Source organism: Mauremys mutica, chromosome 6, assembly GCF_020497125.1.
Source record: "Mauremys mutica isolate MM-2020 ecotype Southern chromosome 6, ASM2049712v1, whole genome shotgun sequence".
NCBI classification, from domain to species: Eukaryota; Metazoa; Chordata; order Testudines; family Geoemydidae; genus Mauremys; species Mauremys mutica.
This window is the reverse complement of record NC_059077.1, coordinates 33,172,546-33,197,391: the sequence shown is the minus strand read 5'-3', so window position 1 is coordinate 33,197,391 and position 24,846 is coordinate 33,172,546. Positions and strand designations below refer to the sequence as shown.

Below are 24,846 nucleotides of genomic sequence, written 5' to 3'. Positions count from 1 at the left end.
ATGCCTTCATCTTGACTTTAGCACAGCTAAACCTCGACCTTACTACAATCGAGCTATGGGTGTCAAACTGTGTCTACACTGGCCGTAAGCATGGAGCAGGGTCCATCAAATTAAACAGTGGCTTGAGATAACCTGATGGAAATAAAGCACCCTCGCCTTCTCCCTAGTCAGCAGGAGGCAACAGAAAACAGGCGTTACGGTAGACACACCCCGTGTGCGAGCCCTGACACAGCCTGGGAGCGCTCAGCTTGGTAACAGGTCTCAGGGCGGGTGAGGGAGAAGGCGGCTTAGCGCGCAAGTCACTCTGGGAAACGTAGAGTGGTAGCTGTGTTAGTCAGTATCAGCAAAAAGAGAAGTATTTTGTTGGTCTCTAAGGTACCACAAGTACTCCTCCTCCTTGCTGGGAAATGTAGGCAGTCGCTCTATCCTGCTATTTGCCCTCCCCTGGGAGGAGTCCGGGGGGGAAGAGCCTGACGCAAGGCTCTCTGGGAGTTGTAGTCCGAAGCAGGCAAACGTTCCCTTCGCTAGCCTGAGCGACTCGCCCACTGAAAACTTCCTAGCCCATGCGCCCTATGGGCGCCAGGCCCGCTCCCCGGCAGCCGCCCCGCCCTTCCTGTTTGTGCCGGCGAAGCGCCGGGCGAGAAGGGGCTGCGGCGGAGTGCAGGTCCCGGCTGCTGAAGGTACAGCCCTGCCATTGCTTGGTGCTGGGCCGGGCGCTGCCGTTCCCCGGGCGGTCAGCGAGCCCTGTGTCGGGGGCCTCCTGCCTTTGGGGCGAGAAGAGCTACATGGACACGAACAGGCTGTTAATGCTGCCCCCAGCCCGCCTCAGGCGGTGCTTTGGGGCACTGGCTGCAATGTTGTTGATAAAATCCTGTCTCGGGGGCCGGGGGAATAGCTAGGAGGAGCGTAGTAAGTAGCTGTTTCCATATGCAGAGATTTCTGTAAAACACGAGGCGTGAAAGCTGAGCCCCACCGATGTTAATGGGAGTTTTTCCATTGAGTTCAGTGGGGGCACACTTTCACCCTAGCTCCTTATTTCTCTTCCTTGGCTGCTGCGAGTCAAGTGACAGCCACGTTTAATGTTCACAGTGAATATCTTACAACTGTAGGTAAGAGATTATATCTTGCATCACATGGAAACGACAGCCGGGGCACAAAGCTTGGAAACTAAGTATTTCTAAAAGCAGCAATGCTCGGCATGAAGCTGTTTTAAACGAGTGAACTAAGATATAGCCAGAAAGTTGGGGAGAGTTATAGATTGTATGGTTTATAAGTGATAGATCTGTTTTCTACAATCTAGCTGCACTGATGTGCAGTACATCACATTGTGATTAAGTAGTGCAATGCTTTCATCAGACTGATTTACAGCATTTGATACATCTCTCTGTTATGGAACTTACTTGTTTTTTTTGTAAGAGTTGTAGAGATCGTGTGGGGTTGTAAAGCAAATGAATGTAATTGTCCTCTATCACACAAAATTAATTATAAATATAACTGGTACAGCCAGCTTAAAGTGATTGATAACATCCTCTACTTCTAGTGTAAGAATTTGGTTGGAAAGTTTAAAGGAAGTGTGCTGTTCTGAAATCTCAAGGCTGTGGCTAGTGTATTTGCTAGCTGTCTCACCTCAGATCCCAAAACAGAACACACATTGATGAGTTTAAGTCAGCCTTAGAATCCAGATGCTTCCTATTCTAGCATTCCCCTTCAGCCTAATGAAGAAGGTGGTAGAACTTGTGAGTTGGTCCATGGACAAGATAATTGTTTTAAATTGAATATAATTTGCAAAAATCTTTGCAGATACTGTCCAGTAATATCTGCAAGAGCTTGAATTGTTTTTTGTAAATGTTATTATTTGAATGTGGAAATTACTTATTTTAGGTTAAGATATATTGGCTGTCAACTGCTATGTCTATTGATTTGTTTCAGATGCACTTAACTTGGAACCTGCACCATCTTTATGTAGTATTGTCTTTCACCTATCCAATATATTTTATCAAGATAGTCAGTTTCTGTTTTGTGATCAGTGGAATGACATGAAGTGGTTTAGTTAAGAGTAGGAAAGATTCGTCATATTTTGGTAGTAGTTCAGTTTCCTTTGAGTAGATTGTGCTAATTTCATTTGAATATTGTCATTAACATTAAAAAATGACAGTTTAATTATAAAATGTTTAAATAACGGTTTTATTTATGCAGACTAGGCCATCTATAGTTGGTTCCCAGCCAAATGAAAACTGGTTAGAGAACAGAGTTTAGGAAACTTGTTTAAGCACACTAGCTAAATTGCTAAAATCCAACCAACCAAACCAAACATTCTAGGGCCAAAGTACCAAGTCTTGCTTGAACTGTGTTAAAAAGACATGCCTTAAGTTTGCTTTTAAAATGTAGTTCTGATGTTCTAGCTTTATTCATAATAGCTGGACAAACTATAGTGAGCCTTCTTACATTAGGGACCAGGTTACAAAACTGTTGCTAACAAACCCAATTGCAAGAGTTTTTGCAATAGTGGAAGCTAATGGAGATACCTCTCTGGCTCCAGCAGCTATTTTTCAACACTGCATGTTGAGCTTCACCAGTTACTCCTGGAGGAATTCTGTGCAAAAAATTAAGTTCTGTACACATTTCAAAATTCTGCAAATTTTGTCAAACACTACATAATCACCAGTTTCAATTATTTTGGTAATTTATTTCAAAACACCTGTCAACAAAAAAAAAAAACCCGGCTTAGAAAGTTGAAGAAACCCATACAACAATCCAGTTCCTACTTCTCCCCCACACTCCAGCCCAGACACAGACAGACACACACACATGCACACCCTTTCCCCCAGATCCCAGCCATGGGCTCCTGCCCTGCCCAGACACTCTCCCCCCGGCCCCCTCCAAATCCGTAAGAACTGCCATACTGGGTCAGACTGAAGGTCCATCTAGCCCAGTATCCTGTCTTCTGACAGTGGCCAATGCCAGGTTCCCCCAGAGGGAATGAACAGAACAGGTAATCATCAAGTGATCCTTCCACTATTGCCCATTCTGACCATCCTGGCTAATGGCCATTGAGGGACCTATCCTCTATGAATTTATCTGGTTCTTTTTTGAACCCTGTTATAGAATCCTCTGGCACAGAATTCCACAAGTTGACTGTTGTGTGAAGAAATACTTCCTTTTGTTTTAAACCTGCTACCTATTAATTTCATTGGGTGACCCCCTAATTCTTGTGTTATGAGGAGTAAATAGTGCTTCCTTATTTACTTTCTCTACACCAGTCATGATTTTATAGACCTCCATCATATTCCCCCTTAGTCGTCTCTTTTCCAAGCTGAAGAGGCCCAGTCAATCTTTCCTCATACAGCAGCCATTCCATACCCCTAATCATTTTTGTTCCTTTTCCAATATATCTTTGAGATGGGGTGACCACATCTACATGCAATATTAAAGATGTGGGCCTACCATGGATTCATATAGAGGCAATATGATATTTTCTATCCCTTAATGATTCCCAACATTCTGTTCACTTTTGACTACCACTGCACATTGAGTGGATATTTTCAGAGAACCATCCACAATGACTCCAAGATCTTTGATTGGTAACAGATAACTTAGACATTTTATATATATAGTTGGGATTATGTTTTCCAATGTGCATTACTTTGCATTTATCAACATGAAATTTCATCTGACATTTTGTTGCCCAGTCACCCAGACACTCACATCTCCTCCCCCAGAGCCCAGCTGTGAGCCTCCCTAGGCCAGAGACACTCATCCCCTCCTCTCCAGAGCCCAGCTGTGGGGGCTCCCCCAGCCTAGACATTCACAGCCCTCCCCTCCCCCCCATCCGAGACAGTCACAGACCCTACCCTCCTAGAGCCCAGGGATCCAAGGGGAGAAAGCCTCATGCTGCCCCCTGCCTTCAGGGCATGCTAGGAACTGCAGCTGCCAGGAACCCTCCAGTTCCTACCCCCCCCTTTCCCCTGCCAACAGCCCTGCAGACAGTTTGTGTTTGGGGGTAGGGGTGGGGGAGGAAATTCTGCACACCCAACAGTAATTTCTGCAAAATTCTGCATTGCACAGTGTTGCAGAATTCCCTCAGGAGTAACCCATTGTTAATGGAATTGTTAGAATTCTTTAGGGAAGACAGGGCCATTAAGTCTAACTGTTCCAATGTGTGGTTGTATGACAGGTTGGATATCTGTGTTCTAACAGTCGTGTCTACTGCGGATAACATCTTAGGGAACAATATTACATGGCTTAGGGCAAGGCTGTAACTCTATTCCCTAGAAACAGTTCTATAAAATGGTTGTCCCAGCCCTACTACAAACAAAAGAAATTAGAACACACCTCTGTGTCCCATGACTGACAGGCTAAATTCATAGTGTAGACAAATCTCATAGTCCTGTCATTCATTGTGGAGAAGGCCAAACCATGTTATAACTATGTTCACATACAGAATTCAAGGGTTTAGACTTAACACTTTCAATGTCCTTAAAAACTTAGATGCTTCTCATCAGGCTGGCTGGTTACTTTTCAGTCAGGCTCTCCCCTTTGATCAGCATTTCAGTCGCTTGGTGGTGGTGGCTGTAGATGTAGGTGGAAAAGAGACAGCATGGCAAATGTCTCACCCTTTTATCATGTCCTTTCTTTCCTCTTGGCTTTGTGCCCCCCTCCCCCACTTCAGTCAGGTGAGCACTACCTCATTGTGGTTCCAAACTGACTAAAAGAAGGGGGTGACTCACTTGAGGCAGTAAGATTATTTTGTTGCTGCCTAAGCCAGTGTCCATCATTTCTGTGAGGCTGGGCTGTGCTTGTCCCATCCATTCCCTGACAAGGTGTGAATTGCCTCTGTTCTTAGTTTTTGCATGGGTTTGCTTTAAGTCATTTTCAACCTCAACTATATACATGAAATTATAACCTATAACATTACTGTAACAATTACTGTATCACCACTATAACAACCATGCTCAGTGTCATGAGCCTTCTGAAGACACCCAACATGACAAACTTTGTATTGATACCACACAATCATTTATAAAGATGAACATGGGGGTGTAGGGTGTTCCCAAGATACAGAGTGTCATGCTTTGTACCCAGGTCTATTTGGGGCTCCTTCAGGAGCACAGAAGGAAGAGGAGTTTCAAGAAGCTGCCCTTCACTATAAATGTGTTAAAGTAGAGCGTATGGACTAGACCCAAGGTCATTCAGCTCCCCTGATTTCCAGTCTTGTCTGCCTCATGTCTTCACTGGATTAGACAAGCAACAGGGACCCCCAGGCTGGAAAAACACTGCTTTAGTTATTTTAGCACTAAGACAATTCCTGCATTATTAATATCAGCAGCAACAGTTGCATATTTATCCTTTAACTTTGAGCTTTACTTTTCCTCCTAACTCAATTGGTTCTATACAGCTTTGGCTAAATTAAAGTTGTCTCTTCCTGTTTTAATCCTGACAGGTTTGTTTTTATAGTACATTTCTTTCCCATCTCTCTCCCTTTTAAACTGCAAGTATTCACTAGTTTCATCTGTGGAAACCTACACCACAAGGACTCCACTCATTTTCACATCAGTTTATACATGAGAAAAGTTTAAGCCATTTGCTGATCAGGGCCCTCCCTGACCTGCCTCCAAATAAATATTTTAAAACATTCTGCTGAAAATCACTTTGAAAAAGGCTGCAAGGAGATTGCTGTGCAACAAAACCTACTAAACTGAGTAACTTTGTTTCTTGAAAAAAAAACTTCCTGATTTAATATAGTGAGTGTCCTATATTGTGTGTAACTATTGTAGGACTCAAGTTTAGTGTCCGCCATTACAAAATGTAAGATGTTTGGATCTAGGGTTGTAGTTTAAAATCCATCTCTACTTTAAAAACAATTCTGTAAAAAGGAAGGAAGATGGTCTTTTAGCTAAAGCAGAGGACTACAAGGCATAAGTAAAAACAGCAAAGAATCCTGTGGCACCTTATAGACTAACAGACGTTTTGCAGCATGAGCTTTCGTGGGTGAATACTCACTTCTTCGGATGCATCCGAAGAAGTGGGTATTCACCCACGAAAGCTCATACTGCAAAACATCTGTTAGTCTATAAGGTGCCACAGGATTCTTTGCTGCTTTTACAGAACCAGACTAACACGGCTACCCCTCTGATACAAGGCATAAGTAGTCTAGGTTCTTATTCCTGACTCCTCCAGAGACATCCTGTGTAGCTTTCAGTAAATCAGGGGTTCTCAAATGGGGGGGCAGGCCCCCTCAGGGGATCATGAGGGTGTTACATGAGGGGTCGTGAGCTGTCATCCTCCACCCCAAACCCTGCTTTGCCTCCAACATTTATAATGGTGTTGAAGTGTTTTTAATGTATAAGGGAGGGGTCACACTCAGGCTTGTTGTGTGAAAGGGGTCACCAGTACAGAAGTCCAGGGCTGCCCGGAGGGGGGGGGGCGGCAAGTGGGGCAATTTGCCCCAGGCCCCACAAGGATCCCCATGAGAGTTTTTCAGGGCCCCAGAACGGGGTCCTTCACTCGCTCTGGGGGCCCCCAGAGCTTTTTCTGCTCCCGCTCTTTGCCGGCGAGGGATCCTTCCACTCCGGGGCAGGAGGACACCCCCCACCGCCGAATTACCACCGAAGTGGGACCCACTGCCGAAGTGCAGCCAGGTCTTCGACAGTAATTCGGCATGGGGGGCCCTTCCGTTCCGGGACCCGCCGCTGAAGTGCCCCGAAGACCTGGCTGCACTTTGGCGGCGGGTCCTGGAGCGGAAGGACCCCCCACTGCCAACTTACTGCTGAAACAGGGGCCCCCCCACCAAAGACCCCAGGCTCCCAGAATCCTCTGGGCAGCCCTGCAAAAGTCTGAGAACCCCTGCAGTAAATCATTTAACTTTTCTATGCTGTGCTGTAAAGTAGACATTACAGCAGGCCTGCACAACTCGTAAAGTGGCGAGGGCCATATTACTCCAAAGAAAACAGAGGGCCAAAGCCTCCCACCACCGTCAAGCCCCCCAAAAACACCCCCCCAGCACCTCCCACCCCACAGAAACAAACCCTCCTTCCCCAGTGCTGCCCCACTGAAACAGTATTGAACCTTGGTAATATGTTCAAGCCAGCCCCTAAGGTAGTATAATTAAGGTAAAAGAAAAATATCTTTTTGCTAGAAGTAGAATAAGATCTTCCCCCAACTTTGTAATCAATTGCCCTGTTGAATGAATAAGGTGTGAATGAGGAAGGCATGGGAGGCAGGTACCTCCAGACAGCTGCAAACCTTGGAGAGGTGATGGGAGCCAGACCAAATCAGTAGAACAGGTCAGCCACTGACTCCTCGCTCACCTCTTCAGCCCCCACCACTGCCTGCCCACCTCACTTGCTGCCACACCCTCCCCCACACTGCCCACTTTCCTCTTCAGCCCCCCACCCCCCTGGCTTGCCTCCTCACCCCCTGCCACTGCCCACCTGCCTCTTTAGCCCCCCTCCCTCACCCACTGCTTGCCTACTCACCCCCACAGGCCACACAGTGAGCCCATGCCGGCCGCATGTTGTGCAGCAACTGAAGGGATTCTTTATCACTGTAGTTAATATGCCTCTGAGAGGGGGTGGCTAGGTCAACAGAAGAATTCTGCCATTGACCTGCTGGTGTCTACACTGAGGGTTAGGTTAGCTTAATTACATCACATAGGGGACAAGATTTTTTGTAGTTAAGCCAACTTGACTTAAGTGTAGACCAGCCTGTAGTGTTTGAAAAAGGATAGGAGGGAGGAATTGGAAGTAGTAAGGCTGGAAAAACTAGGAGTCCAACATTGACATGTGCTGACACTTTGGGGAGGTCAGAAGAGGCTGTATGACAGGGTGCAATAGGAGAGGTGATGTCAGATGGGAGGAGCCAGGTTTCAGGGGATGCAAGAAGAGATAATAAATATTCCTGCTCCATCTACAAAACTTACCAATTCCAGAAGCAGCCAGGGAAGGAAGGAGGCAGGAACAGAGGAATAAGCACAATCAGATTGGTTAGAACAGAGCCAGTGGTGGCACGGAATGATTCAACAGAGGGATGACAGCCAGCATTAGGGCAGAGATTGCCAGAGGTGAGAAGAAGAGTCAGAAGAGGCTGCAGAAGTTATACATAGATTTAAGAGGGTGAGGGGAGAAAGAACTGCAAAGGAGAGGTGGGTTCAAGGAATGGGAGATGATGCTTTTGGAAGGAGGGGTAGGGAAGGAAGAGGAGGAAAATTTGATGGAACAGGTGAGGAGTGTGGTGAGCACTTTGGGAGAGGCTGAGTGGAAGTGGTGCAAGGAAGGCTAATAAGCAGTTGTGGCAGAATGATGTCACAATAAACACACGTAGGATAGATTCTCATTTGTAAGAAGAGTTGCATGTTGCTCTCAACATTCAGATGTACATCTGCCAAATTCTGAGATGTCTGTGTAAATTATGCACAGTATTTGTTACCTAAGCTCTTAAGCATTTGTTTGTTTCAAGCCAATATTGTGCAATATAAAGCATAAAGAATATGGTTTGTATTTAAATTGTACCCTCAGGGATTTCTTCAGGTCATCTTTGATACACCACTACAATTCTGATTAACTCATTAATTGTCAAAGATTCTCTTGCCTCCACATGAAAACCAAAATAAAGAAAATAAAATCTTGTGTGTTTAAAGTTGGATTCTGATCCCAGATATATTAGTTTCAAACTGGTGTAACTCATTTGAAGTCAGTGGCATTACACCAATGTATGCAAGATCAGAATCTAGTCAGGGTTCTTTTCCAAAACTATCATACATGTTTATAATCCATGATAAGTAGGAATATGGACAACTGATTCCTTTTAGTTTGGTGGTGGCTGAACATGAAATATTACAATACTGCCATAATCTGATCTTTATTTTGGGAAATAGACAAGAAATCTTTGTGCAACTTTTAGGATGCATTTTCTGGAAAGTTTGCACTAGTGGAATGAAACAGCAAGGCATTTAGTCCACTGAACGGGATTAACTCTGTTCTCAATTACACAGCAGCAAACAAAGTAATTTCATTGAAATAAGTGAATTTATTTCAGTTACACCAGTGTAAGCTTGAGAACAGAAGAGATTCTCATGTTATGAAGGTCTGAACATGACAAAAGCTTAGAAGGAAGTCACCCTATTTAATGTTAATTTGAATGCCATGGGCCTGATTTTCAATTGTGATCAGCATAGCCTGGGAAAGGGGAAGAATGGTGGTGGTGGCCACTGGATTCTGAGACCAGCTAGGGAGGGACCAGTCCTAGTCCTCAGCAAGGGTGCTCTAATTTATGCATGGCTATTCCAGCAACTGGAGAGTACTGGTATTCTGGCAGCATCCCTACACTGGTAGCAGAAGCATGCTGTAGAGGCACACTATGCCAGCTATCCACCACCAACTAAGTTCCTTTTATGAAAGGGGAATTACCAGGTAGCTAGTTAAGTTGGCTTTCTGCCTCCCTTGTACCACCTGGACTCTATATGTATGCAGGCTTCTGCCCATGCCAAACTCATAACAGGACCTTAATTACTAATTATAATTGTCTTGTTTCACTTGTTTAGGTCAGAATAATTTACAGGATCTAGAAGAAATGCATTCTTCAAATCTGGAAGAGGATACCAAACCTCTCCTGATCCCTGTTGGAGGTGATGAAAGTGATTATGGAATCATGAGCATTCAGTTTAATCCAGCAGACCTAAAATGCAAGAGGTGAGGGGCAGTGTAACCTTATACAGTGATCATAATAGTAGGGTGACCTGATGTCCCGATTTTATATAGACAGTCCCAATTTGGGGTTCTCTTATATAGGCTATTACCTCCCACTCCCTGTCCTGATTTCACATTTGTTGTCTGGTCACCCTACATGATAGTGACTGTCTTATCTTTACCTTTAGAACAATTCAATAAAGATAAAATAACCAGACCAAAAAGGTTTGGCTTCTAATAAACACCTCCTGAGCTAAATTATAAATATGTATTTTTCTATTCTAGGAAGAGACAGGTCTATTGAGTTTGCTGAAACCTTGACAATTCAGGGAGGGCAGTGGGAACTTGTTAGAAAAGATATATTGGTAGCTTTCCAAATCTATCTTAAACTGAATAGATGTAGTGAATACATATTGATTTCCAGGTCTATTAAAATTTTTAATCTTATTAGACAATTAAAACCTCAGACTTAAATGGTGAGAGTATGCAAAAGATTGAATGGCTTGTGTGAACACAGGTATATAAATAAATGCTGTGTGCATGTGTATATGAATTCATAGGCATGTAGGAGTTTAAAAAAACGTGCGCATGTAAGAAGGGAAACCCACTGACATGCTGCTTGGAGGGCCTCCAGAAAATTATGCTTCAGAAATAGGCAATCCTGCAGCATTCTTAGGGATGTGATGGCAACATGTCAGCTATACTTAGTATGATTATAGGTGGGGCTTGTAACAACCTATTAAGGCAGCCTGACACTTCCCTTTAAGACTGCAGTTGTTCACAATTTTGCCAAACACTTCAGGCTGAACTTTTCCATGCTGAGTGTCTGATTACCTCAGGCTGAATTTTTTTGAAACTAAAAATGTTGAAACTTTTGAATTGGAGATGCAGGGGGAAAGGAGACAGGTCTGACAAAGACCTGGAGTGCAGAGGGACAACTGGGACTGGCTGGGCAAGTTGACTGGGACTAAACTATGGGGACAATTGTCATGACTGGAGCTTGGGTGGTTAGGCCCAGTGGTCGGAGCAATAGCAGTCCGAGGGCAGGAACCACATCAAAGGTTGGAGCTGGAGTCAAGAACCAGGAGTCAGAGCCAAGGGTCAGGAACCAGGAGTTTGCTCTTTGACTTCTGACCCCAGCTCTATCTGAGAGGCAGGTCCATAACTATAGCTGGCAGGGGAGTCCACCTGATTGCACAGACACTTCCTGGAATTCCTCCTGGGCTTAAATAAGGCACCTGGACCAATCAGGGGCCACAAGGGAAGCCTTCCAAGGTGTTTGTCTCCACAGGGTTCAAGTGGAGATGTATACTGCCCTATCATGGCTGCCAGGTAGTGGCATGGAGGTGTTGGCAATCCTGCAGACCCCAGCTTCTAGCTTCCATAGAACCTAACAGAAAGACTGGAGTTAGGACAAGAAGCCCAGGAAGAGACACTGGGACTAGTTGTCTGTGTGGACAAGGAACATGGGTAGAGAGGGTATGTGATGGGAGGTCAGGGGGAGATGGGATGTCAGTGGTGGGGCAAGAGATCGATCAGATAGGAGCTAAGGGCAGGGAGAACTGGAACTGGTTGGTCAAGGAGATTGGGACTGGAAATGTGTGGGGTGGGACTTGGACACGGAGCCTGGAGGGGTGAGACTAGTACAGTCAAGGAGACTGGGATGAGAAGCCTGGGGCAGAAGCAAGTATGATCATGTAATGAATAATCAATCCATACATACAAATGGGCTGAATTAAGGATGCACAGACAGTATTAATTGTCATTTCCTAATTTAAGTGCTTGACTTTGAAACCTTAGTAATATTTTTAGTAGAGTTTGTGTGTAATTTCCTAGGTCCTTAAAAATGCAAACTAAAAAATAGATTGCATTATGTGGCATCATATTCACACACACATGGTCAGCAGCAGGTTGGAATCTTTAGATCTGCCCCACAGACTTGGGTTAACAGAGTAACTGATAGCAGTAATAGGTTGTCATCCTCTATATGGACCAGCATTAGAGGGGGATGGAACACTGCCAGTTTTACAGATATTTGCTTACAGCAGAGGGATGGTGAGACTCAAGAATCTTAGCTTCTGTTCCAGGCTATAGAGAGGAGCAGGCTCTAGTGGGCTCAGACTCTTCTACCCATTCCCCCAACCTTGACCCCTTTTGCCTATTCCCCTCCAACCTGTCCTTGTCTCAGTCCTATCACTTCTCTACCCTAGGCTTCTTATTCCAGTCTCGGTCTCCTCACTTAGAAATTCCTGGTCTTTATTCCTCAGGTTTCACATCCCAGGCTCCTTGTCCAGCAAGTCCTCATCCCCCACTCCAGACACCAAGTTACAGTCCCTCCCTCACACCCAGTCTCCTTGCCCAGCCATTCCTAGTTCCCTTCCAACCCTCCCCAGTTCCTTTCAATTGGTCTCTTTGCCCAGCCAGTCCCAGTTCCTCCCTCCCAACTCATCATCTAAGCCAGTGGTTTTCAAACTGCAGGTCATGACCCAGTACTGGGTCGTGGAATGTAAGGCACTGGGTCATGGCAGCTCTGGTCAGCACTGCCAACCAGGACATTAGAAGTCCTGTCAGCTGTGCTGCCCGGCTAAGGCAGGCTAGTCCCTACCTGTTCTGACACCGCACTGTGCCCTGGAAGTGGCCAGCAGCAGGTCCAGCTCCTAGGCAGCAGGGCCACAGAGCTCCACATGCAGCCTGAGCACTGACTCCACACTCCCATTGGTTGGTTTGGACAGTGCCTGTGGGAGAGCCACGCGGAGCCAGACCTGCTGGTCACTTCTGAGGCTCAGTGTGGTCTGTGGTGCCAGGACAGGCAGGAAGCCTGCCTCTGCACCCTGGCTGTACCACTGAGTGGGAGCCACTGGAGGTAAGTCTGTGCCCCAATCCCCTGCCCCAGCCCTGAGACCCCCAAACTTGAAACCCCTTCCTGCACACCAAACCCCTCATCCCTGGCCCCAGCCCAGAGCCTGCACTCCCAGTGCAGAGCCCCCTCCCACACCCTGAACCCCTCATTTCCAGCCCCACCTTGCAGACTTCACCCCAACCTTCTACCCCAGCCCTGAGCCCCTCCCACACCCCAACCCCTCATCCCCAGCTCTGTTGGATCAAAGGCATCAGTTTTCTTTAACTGGGTCACCAGAAAAAAGTTTGAAAACCACTGATCTAAGCTGTCTCTCCTCTTCCCCCCATATTCCCCATCCTCATTGGTTCCCAGTGCCAATCTGCCCTTCTCATCCAATCTCAGTGACTCATGCCCCAGGCTCCTTGTCCAGCCTCTTTCAGTTCTACACCCACCTCATGTCTCACTGGCTAGTATTTCTCCACTCCTCTCTCCACTTCACTGATTCCTAGTCCCAGTCTCTTTGCCCACCAAGTCCTAATCACCCCACGTTGCTCATTTTAGCCAAGGATGCTTTCCCCAGCCACCAGTCCATCCCTGCCCATTTCCATCCCGAGACTCCTTTTCCAGACAGTTTCATTCTCTACCCTCACCTCAACTCACATTTCAAATTTGTCATCCCTGGCAGCCTCCAGGGTCTCTCAATCGGCTTCCCCCATTCTCCCTTCCCCCTCATCTCCTCCCACCCCAATTCTGGTACTTTGCCCTGTGCACTCAAATAAAACAATTTCCTCTTTCCTGCTGCCTGGATCCAGTGAGGGATGGGTGGGGTGTTGTCATTGAGGGCACAGGAGAGACAGGCTCCCTATTCTCAGCTATGGTGCCTGGCCCACAGCAGCCCAGAGCTGTGATGGCAAGGGAAATTTTGCTCATCCCCAAGTAGGAGCATGCTCAGTGCAGATGGAATAGTCGGGGAATTTTAGTTGCAAAGCTCTAACAAGTCTGAGGATCTGTAAGCTTCACATTTTCAAAGGTTTATAACTTGGACAAATTTGAGCAGATTTTCATTGAGACAGCAAAAGGCACATCCCGGACACAAAGGCCACCCTGCTGCCACTTTTTGAGTTCATACTCAAATGCATGGGGCAGCAGAGGGTCTCAAAAGGTTGCCAGAATTTATTATGGGCAAAACAGCATATTTTTCTTTGGCCTCATTCTTGGAAGTGGCTTAACCATTTTGGCTGAAATTTTCCAAAAAAGTTTAGTTTGAAGGACACCCCCAACATGAAAACAGAGCCCAAACCCAAACTGTTGGTAACATTGTAAGCAACTGACAACAAGGTCTTATAGTGGGAGGTGCTGGGAAACCTTAATGTTAGGCGGTGCTACTAGCCCGGCCTATAACTTACATTCTTAACATTCAAAATTATTCTGCAGTTGAAAATAGAATAGAGTATGCCAGGTACCACTGCATCCCTTTAATAAATACTAATTGCAAGACAGTAACATTTAGTAAGTGGGAGGGAAAGCGTGTTTCACTATTAATGGAGCCCCTAACCTACTTTCCAGATGGAGGGAACAGCACCATGCTCTCTTGGACATTTGGCTCTGCTACTTTGTCTTTTCACCAAGCACCATATCTCTGGGATGCAGTATGCACAAAAGGGCTATAGAGGGCAAGGTCTTCTCTAGAAAGCCTTACTTCTCTGGCAGAGGAATGAGGTCTGCATAGAAGAGTCCCCCCAGCATGGGCTAGGGTGACCAGATGTCCCAATTTTATAGGGATAACCTCAATATATGGAGCTTTTTCTTATATAGACACCTATTACCCCCCTACTCTCCCCATTTTTCCACACTTTATCTAGTCATCCTACCATGGACACTAGTGCAGGAGCACATCTGTGGGCTGATTTCCTGCCATCCACTATTGCTGAGACTCCAGTGACTGAAAGGCTTCAAGCTTACATGCAAGTCAAGGGCATAGAACCTCCAAGACATGGGTCTCTACTTACCTTCCCTGGGCAAGGCAGGGAAGGAATGAGATGATGGATGTCTGCCTGAGGCAGCTCACAAAACAGGGGCATGGCCTGTGCAGGTAGATTAGAGGCAACAGAGAACTCTGGGATGAGGAAAGAGGAAGTGCAGGACAAATTCTTGCCATGTACTTAATACTGAAAAGTGTCTGGGGCCCTTGTGGCCCAGATAGCATGAACTGGGCTACCATGTAATACAGCTGTATGGAGCTGCAAGTGGCAGGGGAAAGATTTGCCATATGCTAAGAATGGTGGGTGAGAGGGTGACACATGCAACAAGTGTAGCTTATACTTCCCTGGTGAGGAAGATACTATGGTTAGGAGTGTGGTTAGTTTATGCTTTGGTTCATCCATTGCACTCCAGAAGCACTGACTATCCCATATTAGCAAACATCACTCAGCTGTGTCATTTGTGGTCATGAGGGGGTTGTGTTTATGCTTTTCCTTGGCATTTAGTCATCCACAAAGAAACTAAAGCATGAGCTCTGTTAAGATACCTGAGCAACAGAAACTAAACAAGAAAGCTTAAGGTGCCTGTAGGCTTTTCCTGCTCCTGCCTTTCTGTTTTGTTTCCCTCTCATTGCCTGTGCAGGCCTGCCGTTTTCTGATCCATGCTTGGCCTTTCAGGGCAGCACTGTTTTTCGATACAGCTGTGCCTATAGTAATGGCAGGCTTGCTCCCACCTTGGCTTGGCTGGTAGTGGGTATGTTGACAACTGTGGCTGGAAGGTGAGATTCCCAGTACGGGTAGACAAACTCACTACCTCAGCTCAAGCTAGCATGCTAAAAGATAGTACTATGGATGTTGTTTCATGGGCAGCAGTTCAGCTAGCAGCCTGATTGTAAGGCCACCTGGCTGCTGGTCCAAGCTTAGGTGGCTAGCCTGAACCACTGCCCAAGCCACAATGTCTATGCTGCCATTTTTAACAAGTCTGTCTACCTGTGCTGTGAATCACACCTCCTAGCTGCAGCAGAGACATATCCTGTAGGTCACTGTCTTCAGGGTTGTCCCCCTCCAAAAAAATCTCCCTACCTGGCCTCAGCCCAGTGGTACTGGAAAAACTTATTGTGGGGGGTGCTAAAAGCAGAAGCCATGTATTTGGGTTACTACTAGAAGCCAGGGGGTGTAGCAGGTCCCCCAGCACCCATCATTCCAGCACCTATGGTTAAGCTGGTTCTCTTGATTATTTGTCCTTACTTGGGTCTAATCTGTAGGCAGCAGCTGCAGCAAAGGAAAGGATTTTGGTTAGAGAGCTACAGAAGAGTGCTGGGAGCAGACACTTTCTCTCAGAACTAGCTGCTTTCATCTTGAAATAGATAGAAGGCTACTTGTAAGAGCACCATCTGGTGATTTCTGCTTCTGTTACAAGACAGACTTTCTTTCTTGCCTTCCCTGGCAGCAGCAGCCAGTGCTGCTAGAGCAGAAGGAAGGGAAGGGCAAGGCCAGATGCTCTGACCCACTTCAGCTAAAGGCAGTTTTGAAAGAAGTGCAGTCAGTGCCCCTGCTGCCTCTCAATCACCCAGATTGAGCTTTTCAGCCCTGCTGCCTTTCTGATTACCAAGGCAGTGTCTGTGAGGTGCAGTTTGCATAAAAGACACAAAGATGGCACTGTTGTCTTTGGAAAGTCTTTTTCCTCTCCACCACAGATTTAAGATTGATAGCAGCATTATAACAGGGGTTCTCAAACTGGGGGTCAGGAACCCCTCAGGGGGTCACAAGGTTATTACTTGCAGGGGTCACGAACTGTCAGCCTCTACCCCACTCACCATTAGCATGGCATCTCCTCCTAGTCACTCTGGCAATTAGCTCTCAAAGTCAGTGCCCCTTCCCATGGTTGCATGCCATTACCACCTCTCTCAGGTCTAGGGTTGCCAACTTTCTACTTGCACAAAACTGAACACTCTTGCCCCACCCCTTCTCTGAGACCCCACCCCCACTCATTCCATCCCCCCTCCCTCTGTTGCTCACTCTCCTCACCCTCACTCATATGCTCATTGTCATTGGGCTGGGGCATGTGAGGGCTCTGATTGGGGGTATGGGGATGAGAGTTTTGGGGTGCAGGAAGGTGCTCCAGACTGGGATGAGGGGTTCAGATGGCAGGGAGGAGACCAGGGCTGGGGTGCATGCTCTGGGCAGCAATTACCTCAGGCCACTCTCCTCAACAGCTCCTATGCAGAGGCATGGCCAGGCAGCTCCACATGCTGCCCCTGCAGCTCCATTGGGCACAGTTTCCAGCCAATGGGAGCCATAGAGCTAGTGCTTGGGGGGGGCAGTATGTAGAGCCCCCAGCTGCCCCTAGGCATGCTGACCAGAGCCACCAGGGTCCCTTTTTGATTGAGCATTCTGTTTGAAAATTGGACACCTGGGAACCATACCTGAGTTAGGTCGATAGATCCTCTCTCATCTTAGGGAGAACAGTATTCTCTGCATGACTTAGCCTACCAGCTAGGTCACTTACCATTCCCACTTCCAGGATATAGCAAAGTCCTTTTTTCACTAGTCATAGGCAGTCTTCCTATTCATTGTCTTAGGAGCCCCTCCTTTGGCATCTGGTAGGGGAACCACAGGTCTATACTTTACTCCAGGAACCTTTAGCCCATCAATTTACTTCTTTCATGGACTACTTCTCCTAACTCCTGATAGCCCTCCTTGTTCTGAGTGCAATTGCAGCCTTTCTCTAGGGCCAGTTTCCTGACTTTATAGGCCCCACCTATTTGTGCCCAGCTGAGCCTGCTTTCAATCGCCCGGCTTCCCCTCCAGGTGTAGCCTATGGAGTTAATTGGCCTGCCTGGCCATCATAACCTCTTCTAGTTGTGAGTGTGTGGTGGATTGACTAGCACAAAGTAGGTTACCTGGTTGTATGGTTTTAGGAACCATACCTAGGAGAGAAAAAAAAAAATCTGCCTTATGCTAAAAGTAGGGGGTGAGAGGAAGTGGGAGCAGGAGCAGTGCAGGTGTACTAACAGAAGGTTTTTTTTAAAACCTGTTCCTGTGAATACCATGATCAGAAACAGGTTTGTGGTGTTTTTTAGTATCCTTTGTTGGTTGGTTCTAGAATATTCTTTTCTTGTGTTTAAAGACATCATGGTGTATTTTTATGTTTAGTATTTGTCTATTGTATATTGTGGGATATTATTGTTTGTTTCATAGTTGACTCTTTTTCTAGTTAATAAGTTAATTATTCTGAGTAGCCTTGGATAGATTTTTTAAAAACTATAAGGTGACCGATTGGGTTTGTTGGTTTAAGATGTGTTGTTGAATTGCCCAAAAAGTAGTTTTTTACTGGTATGTAATTATGTCTCTTAATCTAGTAAAGATTTTTTTTTACTTTGTTTAACAAAAAAAATACACTAGAGATGTAAATGGTTTTAAGTAATATACAAGTCTATTAAAGTAGACACTGTTGCTTTTTTTTTTATTCCTTTAGAATTTCTAATTATTCAGTATGAATGATTTGCTAATTATGTAATTCTTAGGTTGTTGGTAATCGTAACATAGTAATTTTGTACACACCTTAATTTTGGGATGTCACTATGAAGTTGCAGCAACGGCACCTGTTGAACTAAAGTTAGGGTGGGGTTTTTGCCTTTCAAGCTCTTCGATTATAACTTTTATGTAAATAAATGTTGTAATTGTCTTAAGGAATGTTTGGAGTTGTGAGGATGGTACTTGAAGGCATTTGTGTTAGAAGTAATTCTCCAATGTAAAAGTGTTTGAAAACCACTGTAGTGGATGTTCCTGACCTTTAACTACAGGGGAAAACAATGGGAGAAAAAGGCAGGGAATTTAAAAAGAATAAAAGGGTGGAAGTTAAGATGAAAGAAGATTCAGGAGCAGTCAGTATGAAAAATAAACATCTCTAAATTTCACTACTGAAAAGAGTAATAGTATGGGGTGAGGGAGCTAAGGAGTTTCTTTTCTTCAGAAGTGGTTCTTTTTACCTCCTTTTTAAAGTTTTCTTGTGAATTTAGAGATAGTGAAGGATGCTGGATAGATATCTTTAGAGGGTAAAATCTTCTAACTACAGAACAGATGTAGCTAAGGGCCTAGTGCAAAGAAATAGACTGTAATTGAGCAAAAAGGTTCTTCTCAGTGTTTTCTTTTTGCAGGAAGGGATTCATTATTTCAATAGCTGGGTTAATATCCATAGTATTTAATGATTAAATTATTACAAAACTCAAATATTGGGGCAAGAGGAGGTCTGTGGTTTAATTTAGCATTATTATTTGTCAGTTTGTACAGCATTTTGTAGAATAAAAGCTACGTTAGTGTGAAGAACTACAAATAACCAATATAGGTGCACTGATAGATGCCTATATCAGTACAAGAACACTGATTGATAGATATTATAACTGAACATGATATGCTTTCCACAGAAAAATATGCTAAGCAAACACAATCCCTGCCACAAAGAGTTTATCTGGCCCTGTTCCTTCAGTTGGATCTGCATGGGTAGATTACTTATCGCATGCAGATCTAGTTGCAGGATAGGGGTCTGCAGACATGAACATGTGAAATATGCACAGTTAAGACCCAGATTAGCCTATGAACAGTGCTGCTGGTGAGTTTCATAGAGCAGATTGATTTCCATGAGTGAACTGGAGAAGAGGGAAGGCCTTTAGTACATCTACAGGCCTGAACCAGATTGAAGCCCCATTGTGCTAGGTGCTCTACAATCATACAGTGAATGGCCGTGCCGGTCAAAAGACATTTTTCTTCATTTAAACAGTAAATGAAGTCTCCTTTCTCTCTCTCCAGCCCCAAAGCATTTAACAGATTAGGGAGCATACTGACAGCTCACGCATTATTCCCTCTTCAGCTTTGTAGCAGCTCTAAAGCTTCATATATGAAAGCAAGTAAAGTGTCTTCAAGTTGAAATGTTGCGAATGTCTTTGAGTTATGGTGAGACAGTATAATTTGAACACAAATTAAATGTTTCTATGACTTGAAATGTTATAGTGTCATGGAGGAGCACTAAAATAATACAGTGAAGTTAAAAAAAAGTCTTGTTTTAAAGGCCTCATTCTGAATATTATTCAGCAGATGTACAGCACTGGCTATTCAGATCCAAACAAGGCTAACTCTATGACATGAAATAGTATGTTCTCCTTCTCCACAGAGTGGCCCTAAACATACCCCTTTCCAGTTATTGTTCTGAAATGTGCATTCCATTTTGTAGGACTTCTAAAATATTACTCATCACTATTTTCAGAAAAGCAGAATATACCAGGTTTTCAAGATAATGAAAATTCCGGCAGATTTCTGCACACAACTAGACTAGCCAAATTTATGCCATATTCTGCCCTTTTCTGTGGGTGCAGTTTCTATAGCCACATTTTTGCACATAAATAAATAAAAATCCATGTTTAATCTACATTTACATTCATATATGGGACTTCCTTTACTCTTTTTGCCATATGTATCTTTCTGACAGTTCCATCCAGAAAGATTTTAGAGGGTTTCTTTTCCTGGACCTAATGCAGAGCATCATCGTATCTGAGTTTATGATTATAAAAGAAAAGATATGTATTTCTAAAATGGCAAGGAATAACCCTGAGATATAGTAGGTCTTAGAAATTCAGTCCTTCATCCATATTTTTATTAATATGTGCCTCAGTTGTCCTGTGATCCTTATGAATGTTAGTCACAAAATGCATATAGCTCAGCAACTGAATTCTCCTGACCAGTGGTATTGAAGCCTTTTTTTTTTTTTTTTGTACAAGAAATTTCCCAGTCCTTTGTATTGTCCAAGATGTGATATTTGGAAATAAATAAAATGAAAACTAACATGTCTGATTAGTATCAAGGGTTCCTTGCATTAATCATGGACCAAGTACACAATATGACTAAGGAAGCTGGGGAGGAAGCAGTTCGTTCCCCTGTCAGTGGAGCAGGGGCGGCTCCAAGCCCCAGCACACCAAGCACGTGCTTGGGGCGGCGTGCCTCAGGGGGCGCTCTGCCGGTCGCTGGGAGGGTGGCAGGCGGCTCTGGTGGACCTCCCACAGATGTGCCTGTGGAGGGTCCGCTGGTCCCGCAGCTTCGGTGGAGCCGCGGGACCAGTGGACTCTCCGCAGGCACTCCTTCGGGAGGTCCACCGAAGCCGTGGGACCGGTGACCAGCAGAGCGCCCCCCGCAGCATGCCGCCGTGCTTGGAATGGCGAAATGTCTAGAGCCGCCCCTGCAGTGGAGCTGCAGTAGCTCCACGTTTACTGTGCTATCGTGCATTGGAGAGAATGGCTAGTGGGTAAATGTAATAGCCAATCCCATGGCCTCCTCCCTTTGCATGTCCCAAGTGAGCTGCTGGCCTTGGTGTCCCATGCACAGAACAGTTGTGTGTTGTGCAGGAGATGTAAATCTCTAGTGTGGAATTCCAGCATCCTGTCTGTACCTACCATTCAGTGGTAAACACACTGGTTCCCCTGTGGTGGAATTTCTGCCCCTAAGTGAAGAATATTGTCAGCTGGATTAATATTTAAATGTAGAGTATAATAGTACTGTTGTCCTGAAAAAAAGCAGATACATTGAACTCTGCTGGCCCTCCATTTACTCTTTCAGTGCTTGGGTGTCACCCACACTATTGTTTCTATAAACTAACACTCATAGTCATGCCAATTTCCCCCGCCCCCATTATGCCTCTTTTTATTCCTATTGCCTTTTGAGTGACCCCATGTGAGTTCCCTCCTGAGAGTGAAGGTTTCTCAGTGATCTGATAGAGCTGTTGAGCTTTATGTTGATGGCGTTCCCAAGCCTCTTTATTCTATACGTGGTCACCACCAAAAGCATCTCCCTGATACTCTTCTCTCTATGGAATACTTGGTCAAATTAATGGTCTCTGGTCTCCATCTGTAAGGTGCTCTTTGGCAGAGGTTCTCAAGCTGTGGTCCGTGTTTCACCAGTGGTCCGTGAGCTCCATTCAGATGATCTGTGGATAGTTTCCCTCTAAGGTGTGTGCCTGGGTGGCTGCACATGAGAGAATGAAGGGCCACCCACCTAATTAGTGGCTGTGCAGGTGTGGCTCCACTAATTAGGTGCCTGGACCCTGGAGAAGATGTACATGTGAGGTGGTGGCCTTCAGGGGAATGGGGAAGGTGGAAGGGGGCAGTGGAGTAAGAAGAAGGGGTGGAGGGAATTTGGGACATGCAGGGCTATGGAAGACCAGCAAAAGAGGCTACTTTCCCCAGCTCCAGGGCTGTGGCTGCTAGGGAGAGATGGCCCTCCTTCCCACCCTCAGCTCTGTGGCTGCTATGGCGGAAGAGAGAGGGAGAGACACCCCCCATTCCTTCCCAGCCACAGCTTGAGGGCTGCCGTGGTGGGGGAGAGAGGGAGAGAACACCCCCTCTTTCACAGCCCCAGCTTGGGGGCTGCCACGGTGGGAAAGAGGGCACATCAATCACGTTAGAAAGGTAAGACTACTGATATTAAAATGAGTTGTTTGATTTTATTTGTAGAACAAAAAAAGTGTATTATTATTTTTTGTTTTGTTTTTAAATATAGCGCTTTTATCCAAAGTGCTTTACAATAGTTAGCTAACAGTACAAAAAACAGTTGGCAGACCACTTAATGATCTTTCCGAGACCCTCAGCAATTTTCAAGTGGCCCTTGGGGCGGGAGGGGTTTGAGAACCACTGGTCTTGGATATTGGCCCACGCTGCTCTGTCTCAGAACCTGATCTCTTTCAACAGCTTAGTGCCACATAGCAAAGGGGAGAGCTTTTATGGCAGCTGGTCCAAGATTATTGAGCGCCATTCCAGAAGAGGCAAAGTGCCACAGATCTCAGCACATGGAAGTGGAGTGTAAGCCTCACTTCTTTAGTGTAGCTTTCCCACAGGAACAACAGAGGAGATGTGCCAACAATATTAATCCCAGGTGGGGCAGAAGAAGCTAGACCTCACTGGATTTTTATACTGTGCATTCAGTCTGAGTAAGGTATAATTAAATGTACACCTCTCATGCCACCATATGTGGAAAGCAGCATGTGACAAAAACCCAAATGAGAAAGAGAAACAAATTATTCATGCAGGTCATTTTAAAAAACTGTGGGTTTCATCCCTTTATTATGAATAACTTTAACCTTAGTTTCCCAGATCTTGCTTTTGTTGTTGAAAGTTATTTACATTAGAAGTGCAGGGAGACCAAATGTATAGAGTATCAATAACTTCTCAACTAAAATGAATGTGCCTTGAAATGAGATCTGTGCATAGATATGTCCTTTCTGTACCTATGTTGAACTAGTTAACCCTTCATTTTCCACACTTAACTAAATTCACCAACAGTTTTACTTCATGATTGTGTTCGAATATATTTAGTTAAGAAAAAAATAAATCCTAATTCATACAGGTACACCTCCATGTCCCAAATATAGATAAAAATAAAACCAGTATTTTCCCCCTTCATAGTTTTATAGTCCAAAAAAGTAATCTTGATTGGGAGTACTTAATTTTTTTTTTCATTTTTAAGTGATGAGATGTGGGAAAGGGTTTAATTCACTAGATCATTTTTTTTTCAAGAGGGGGAGAGAGAATGAGGGGGAGCGATGGCTCAGTGGTTTGAGCTTTGGCCTGCTAAACCCAGCGTTGTGAGTCAATCCTTGAGGGGGCCACTTAGGGATATGGGGCAAAAATCTGTCTGGGGATTGGTCCTGCTTTGAGCAGGGGATTGGACTAGATGACCTCCTGAGGTCCCTTCCAACCCGGATATTCTATGATTCCTTTAATACTTCCAGATGGACAAACTATTTGCAACTTGTACAAAGTACCATGCTTTTCCTATCTGCTTACATCAGCTCAGAGAAAAACATGCATTTCTGTCTTGTGCTGTTAACAGTGGGGAGTATTACATAAATGATTTTCTCAGCATTCAGGGCTTCAGCAGCAAGTTCCATCTCTCTCAGGTGTCTCCTAGCAGCCAGTCACTGAGATGCATTGCAGTTCCAGATCAGGCTTTATTAACCTCCTGATGCAAGTTTGTGCTGTGATATAGATGCTTAATTTTGTAGCTGGGAGGAGGATGGGAACTTGTTCAGGGAAAATGGTGTCCCAGAATGAAGGCGGAGTTGAAAACCATGCAACCCTTTACAGCAGCTCCCAATAACAGGATGCTCTCTAAAGGGAACTGGCCACCATCTTTATGTGTCTTGGCTCAAACTCCACACATTCAAATAGACCTGGTTCTTACTGCAGGAAAAATAAAATTTTCTTCATGACTCAATTTTTGCTGCTGCTGTTGTCTGTAAGAGCTGTTTTGATTGTTACCTGTAATTTGCTGGGGGGGGGGGTTATTTTTATAACTTTTTTGCTTTGAGTGTGTGTAAGGTGAATGAACAAATCTGAATATTGTTGTTGTTTGTAAATCTTAGTGAGTTTAGCCAATAAAAGCGCAGGTGAAGGGAAGCAATAAAAGTTTAGTAAGGTTTGCAAGCAAGTAATACAACTTTTATTTCTATTATCTTGAGAAATAAACCCTCATGTGACTTTGGCTAATGTCTTACTAAGCCAATGGAGTCCTGTACCTATATAGAAATAAAGAGTTCTTGACAAAGCATTCAGATTCTGTGTCTATATATTGCTATGATTCAGAAGTGGAAATTATCATTTTTCTTTACCATAACTGGGGTAAGATTCTGTATTAAGGGCAGTGAAGAAGCAGTCCAGTGAAGGAACTGAGCCCACTGCCTACCCCTCTCCACCCAATCCCTACATTCCTATGTTTGAGGAACTACTGGGTGTGGAACCTCTACATCCGATGCTGGAAGGAGAGATGGAGATATTATTCTGTACGGTGTATGCTGCCGCATGACTGCTTAGGGATGGGCCATAATCTGTCCCTTGGGATTTTTTTGTTCCTGAGAATCATGTTCCTAGTGATTAATCAAATGCCATTCAAAAGGAAACAGTGAGGTAAATGAGAACTAAAAATTGACTTTTTAAAAATATTCTGGTATAAAGCTAGAACAACTATTAACTTAATTGAGCTTTGGAGTTATGCTGGTGTAACACAATGCAATTTGGTCCAGTATTTTTAACTAGATACTGGTCACCATTCTGCTCTGTTATGCAGGTGCAACCTAACACATCAGACTTTGGCCCAATTCCCTTTTAAAATGGGTTATATAAGGAGATAAATATTGCATTTGTGGTATGTTCCTTGCCTTCTTTCAGTTAGAAAGCAGTGCATTAAGGAGTTGCAATGTGTTAATGGATGGTAGTCTATTCCTGAGGGATACAAAATCATTTTCTGAATATTTAATTTATTTCTCTTCTGTTAAGTTTCATAAAGGTTTTTTGTTGTGCCTTTT

At 44.7% G+C, this 24,846-nt stretch overlaps 1 protein-coding gene and 1 non-coding gene across 5 annotated transcripts in view; both read left to right on the top strand.

Annotated features, from left to right (window-relative positions):
- The first annotated feature begins 568 nt into the window (after positions 1 to 568).
- The window catches only part of SLC38A9 (solute carrier family 38 member 9), a 78,844-nt gene continuing 54,566 nt past the window's right edge, over positions 569 to 24,846 (top strand). The window contains exons 1-2 of one of the 4 annotated variants that reach the window (XM_045021856.1): positions 569 to 680; positions 9,539 to 9,686. In XM_045021856.1, the coding sequence (XP_044877791.1) occupies positions 9,568 to 9,686 (119 nt within the window). In that variant the 5' untranslated portion in view covers positions 569 to 680; positions 9,539 to 9,567. Of the gene's footprint in view, positions 681 to 8,040; positions 8,060 to 8,198; positions 8,218 to 9,538; positions 9,687 to 17,401; positions 17,567 to 24,846 lie in introns of those variants that run through there. The other 3 variants (XM_045021855.1, XM_045021854.1, XM_045021857.1) reach the window with 3 other exon arrangements.
- On the top strand, positions 14,841 to 15,000 carry LOC123373477. Its single transcript, XR_006580757.1, has one exon. It is a non-coding gene; the product is annotated as a U1 spliceosomal RNA (small nuclear RNA).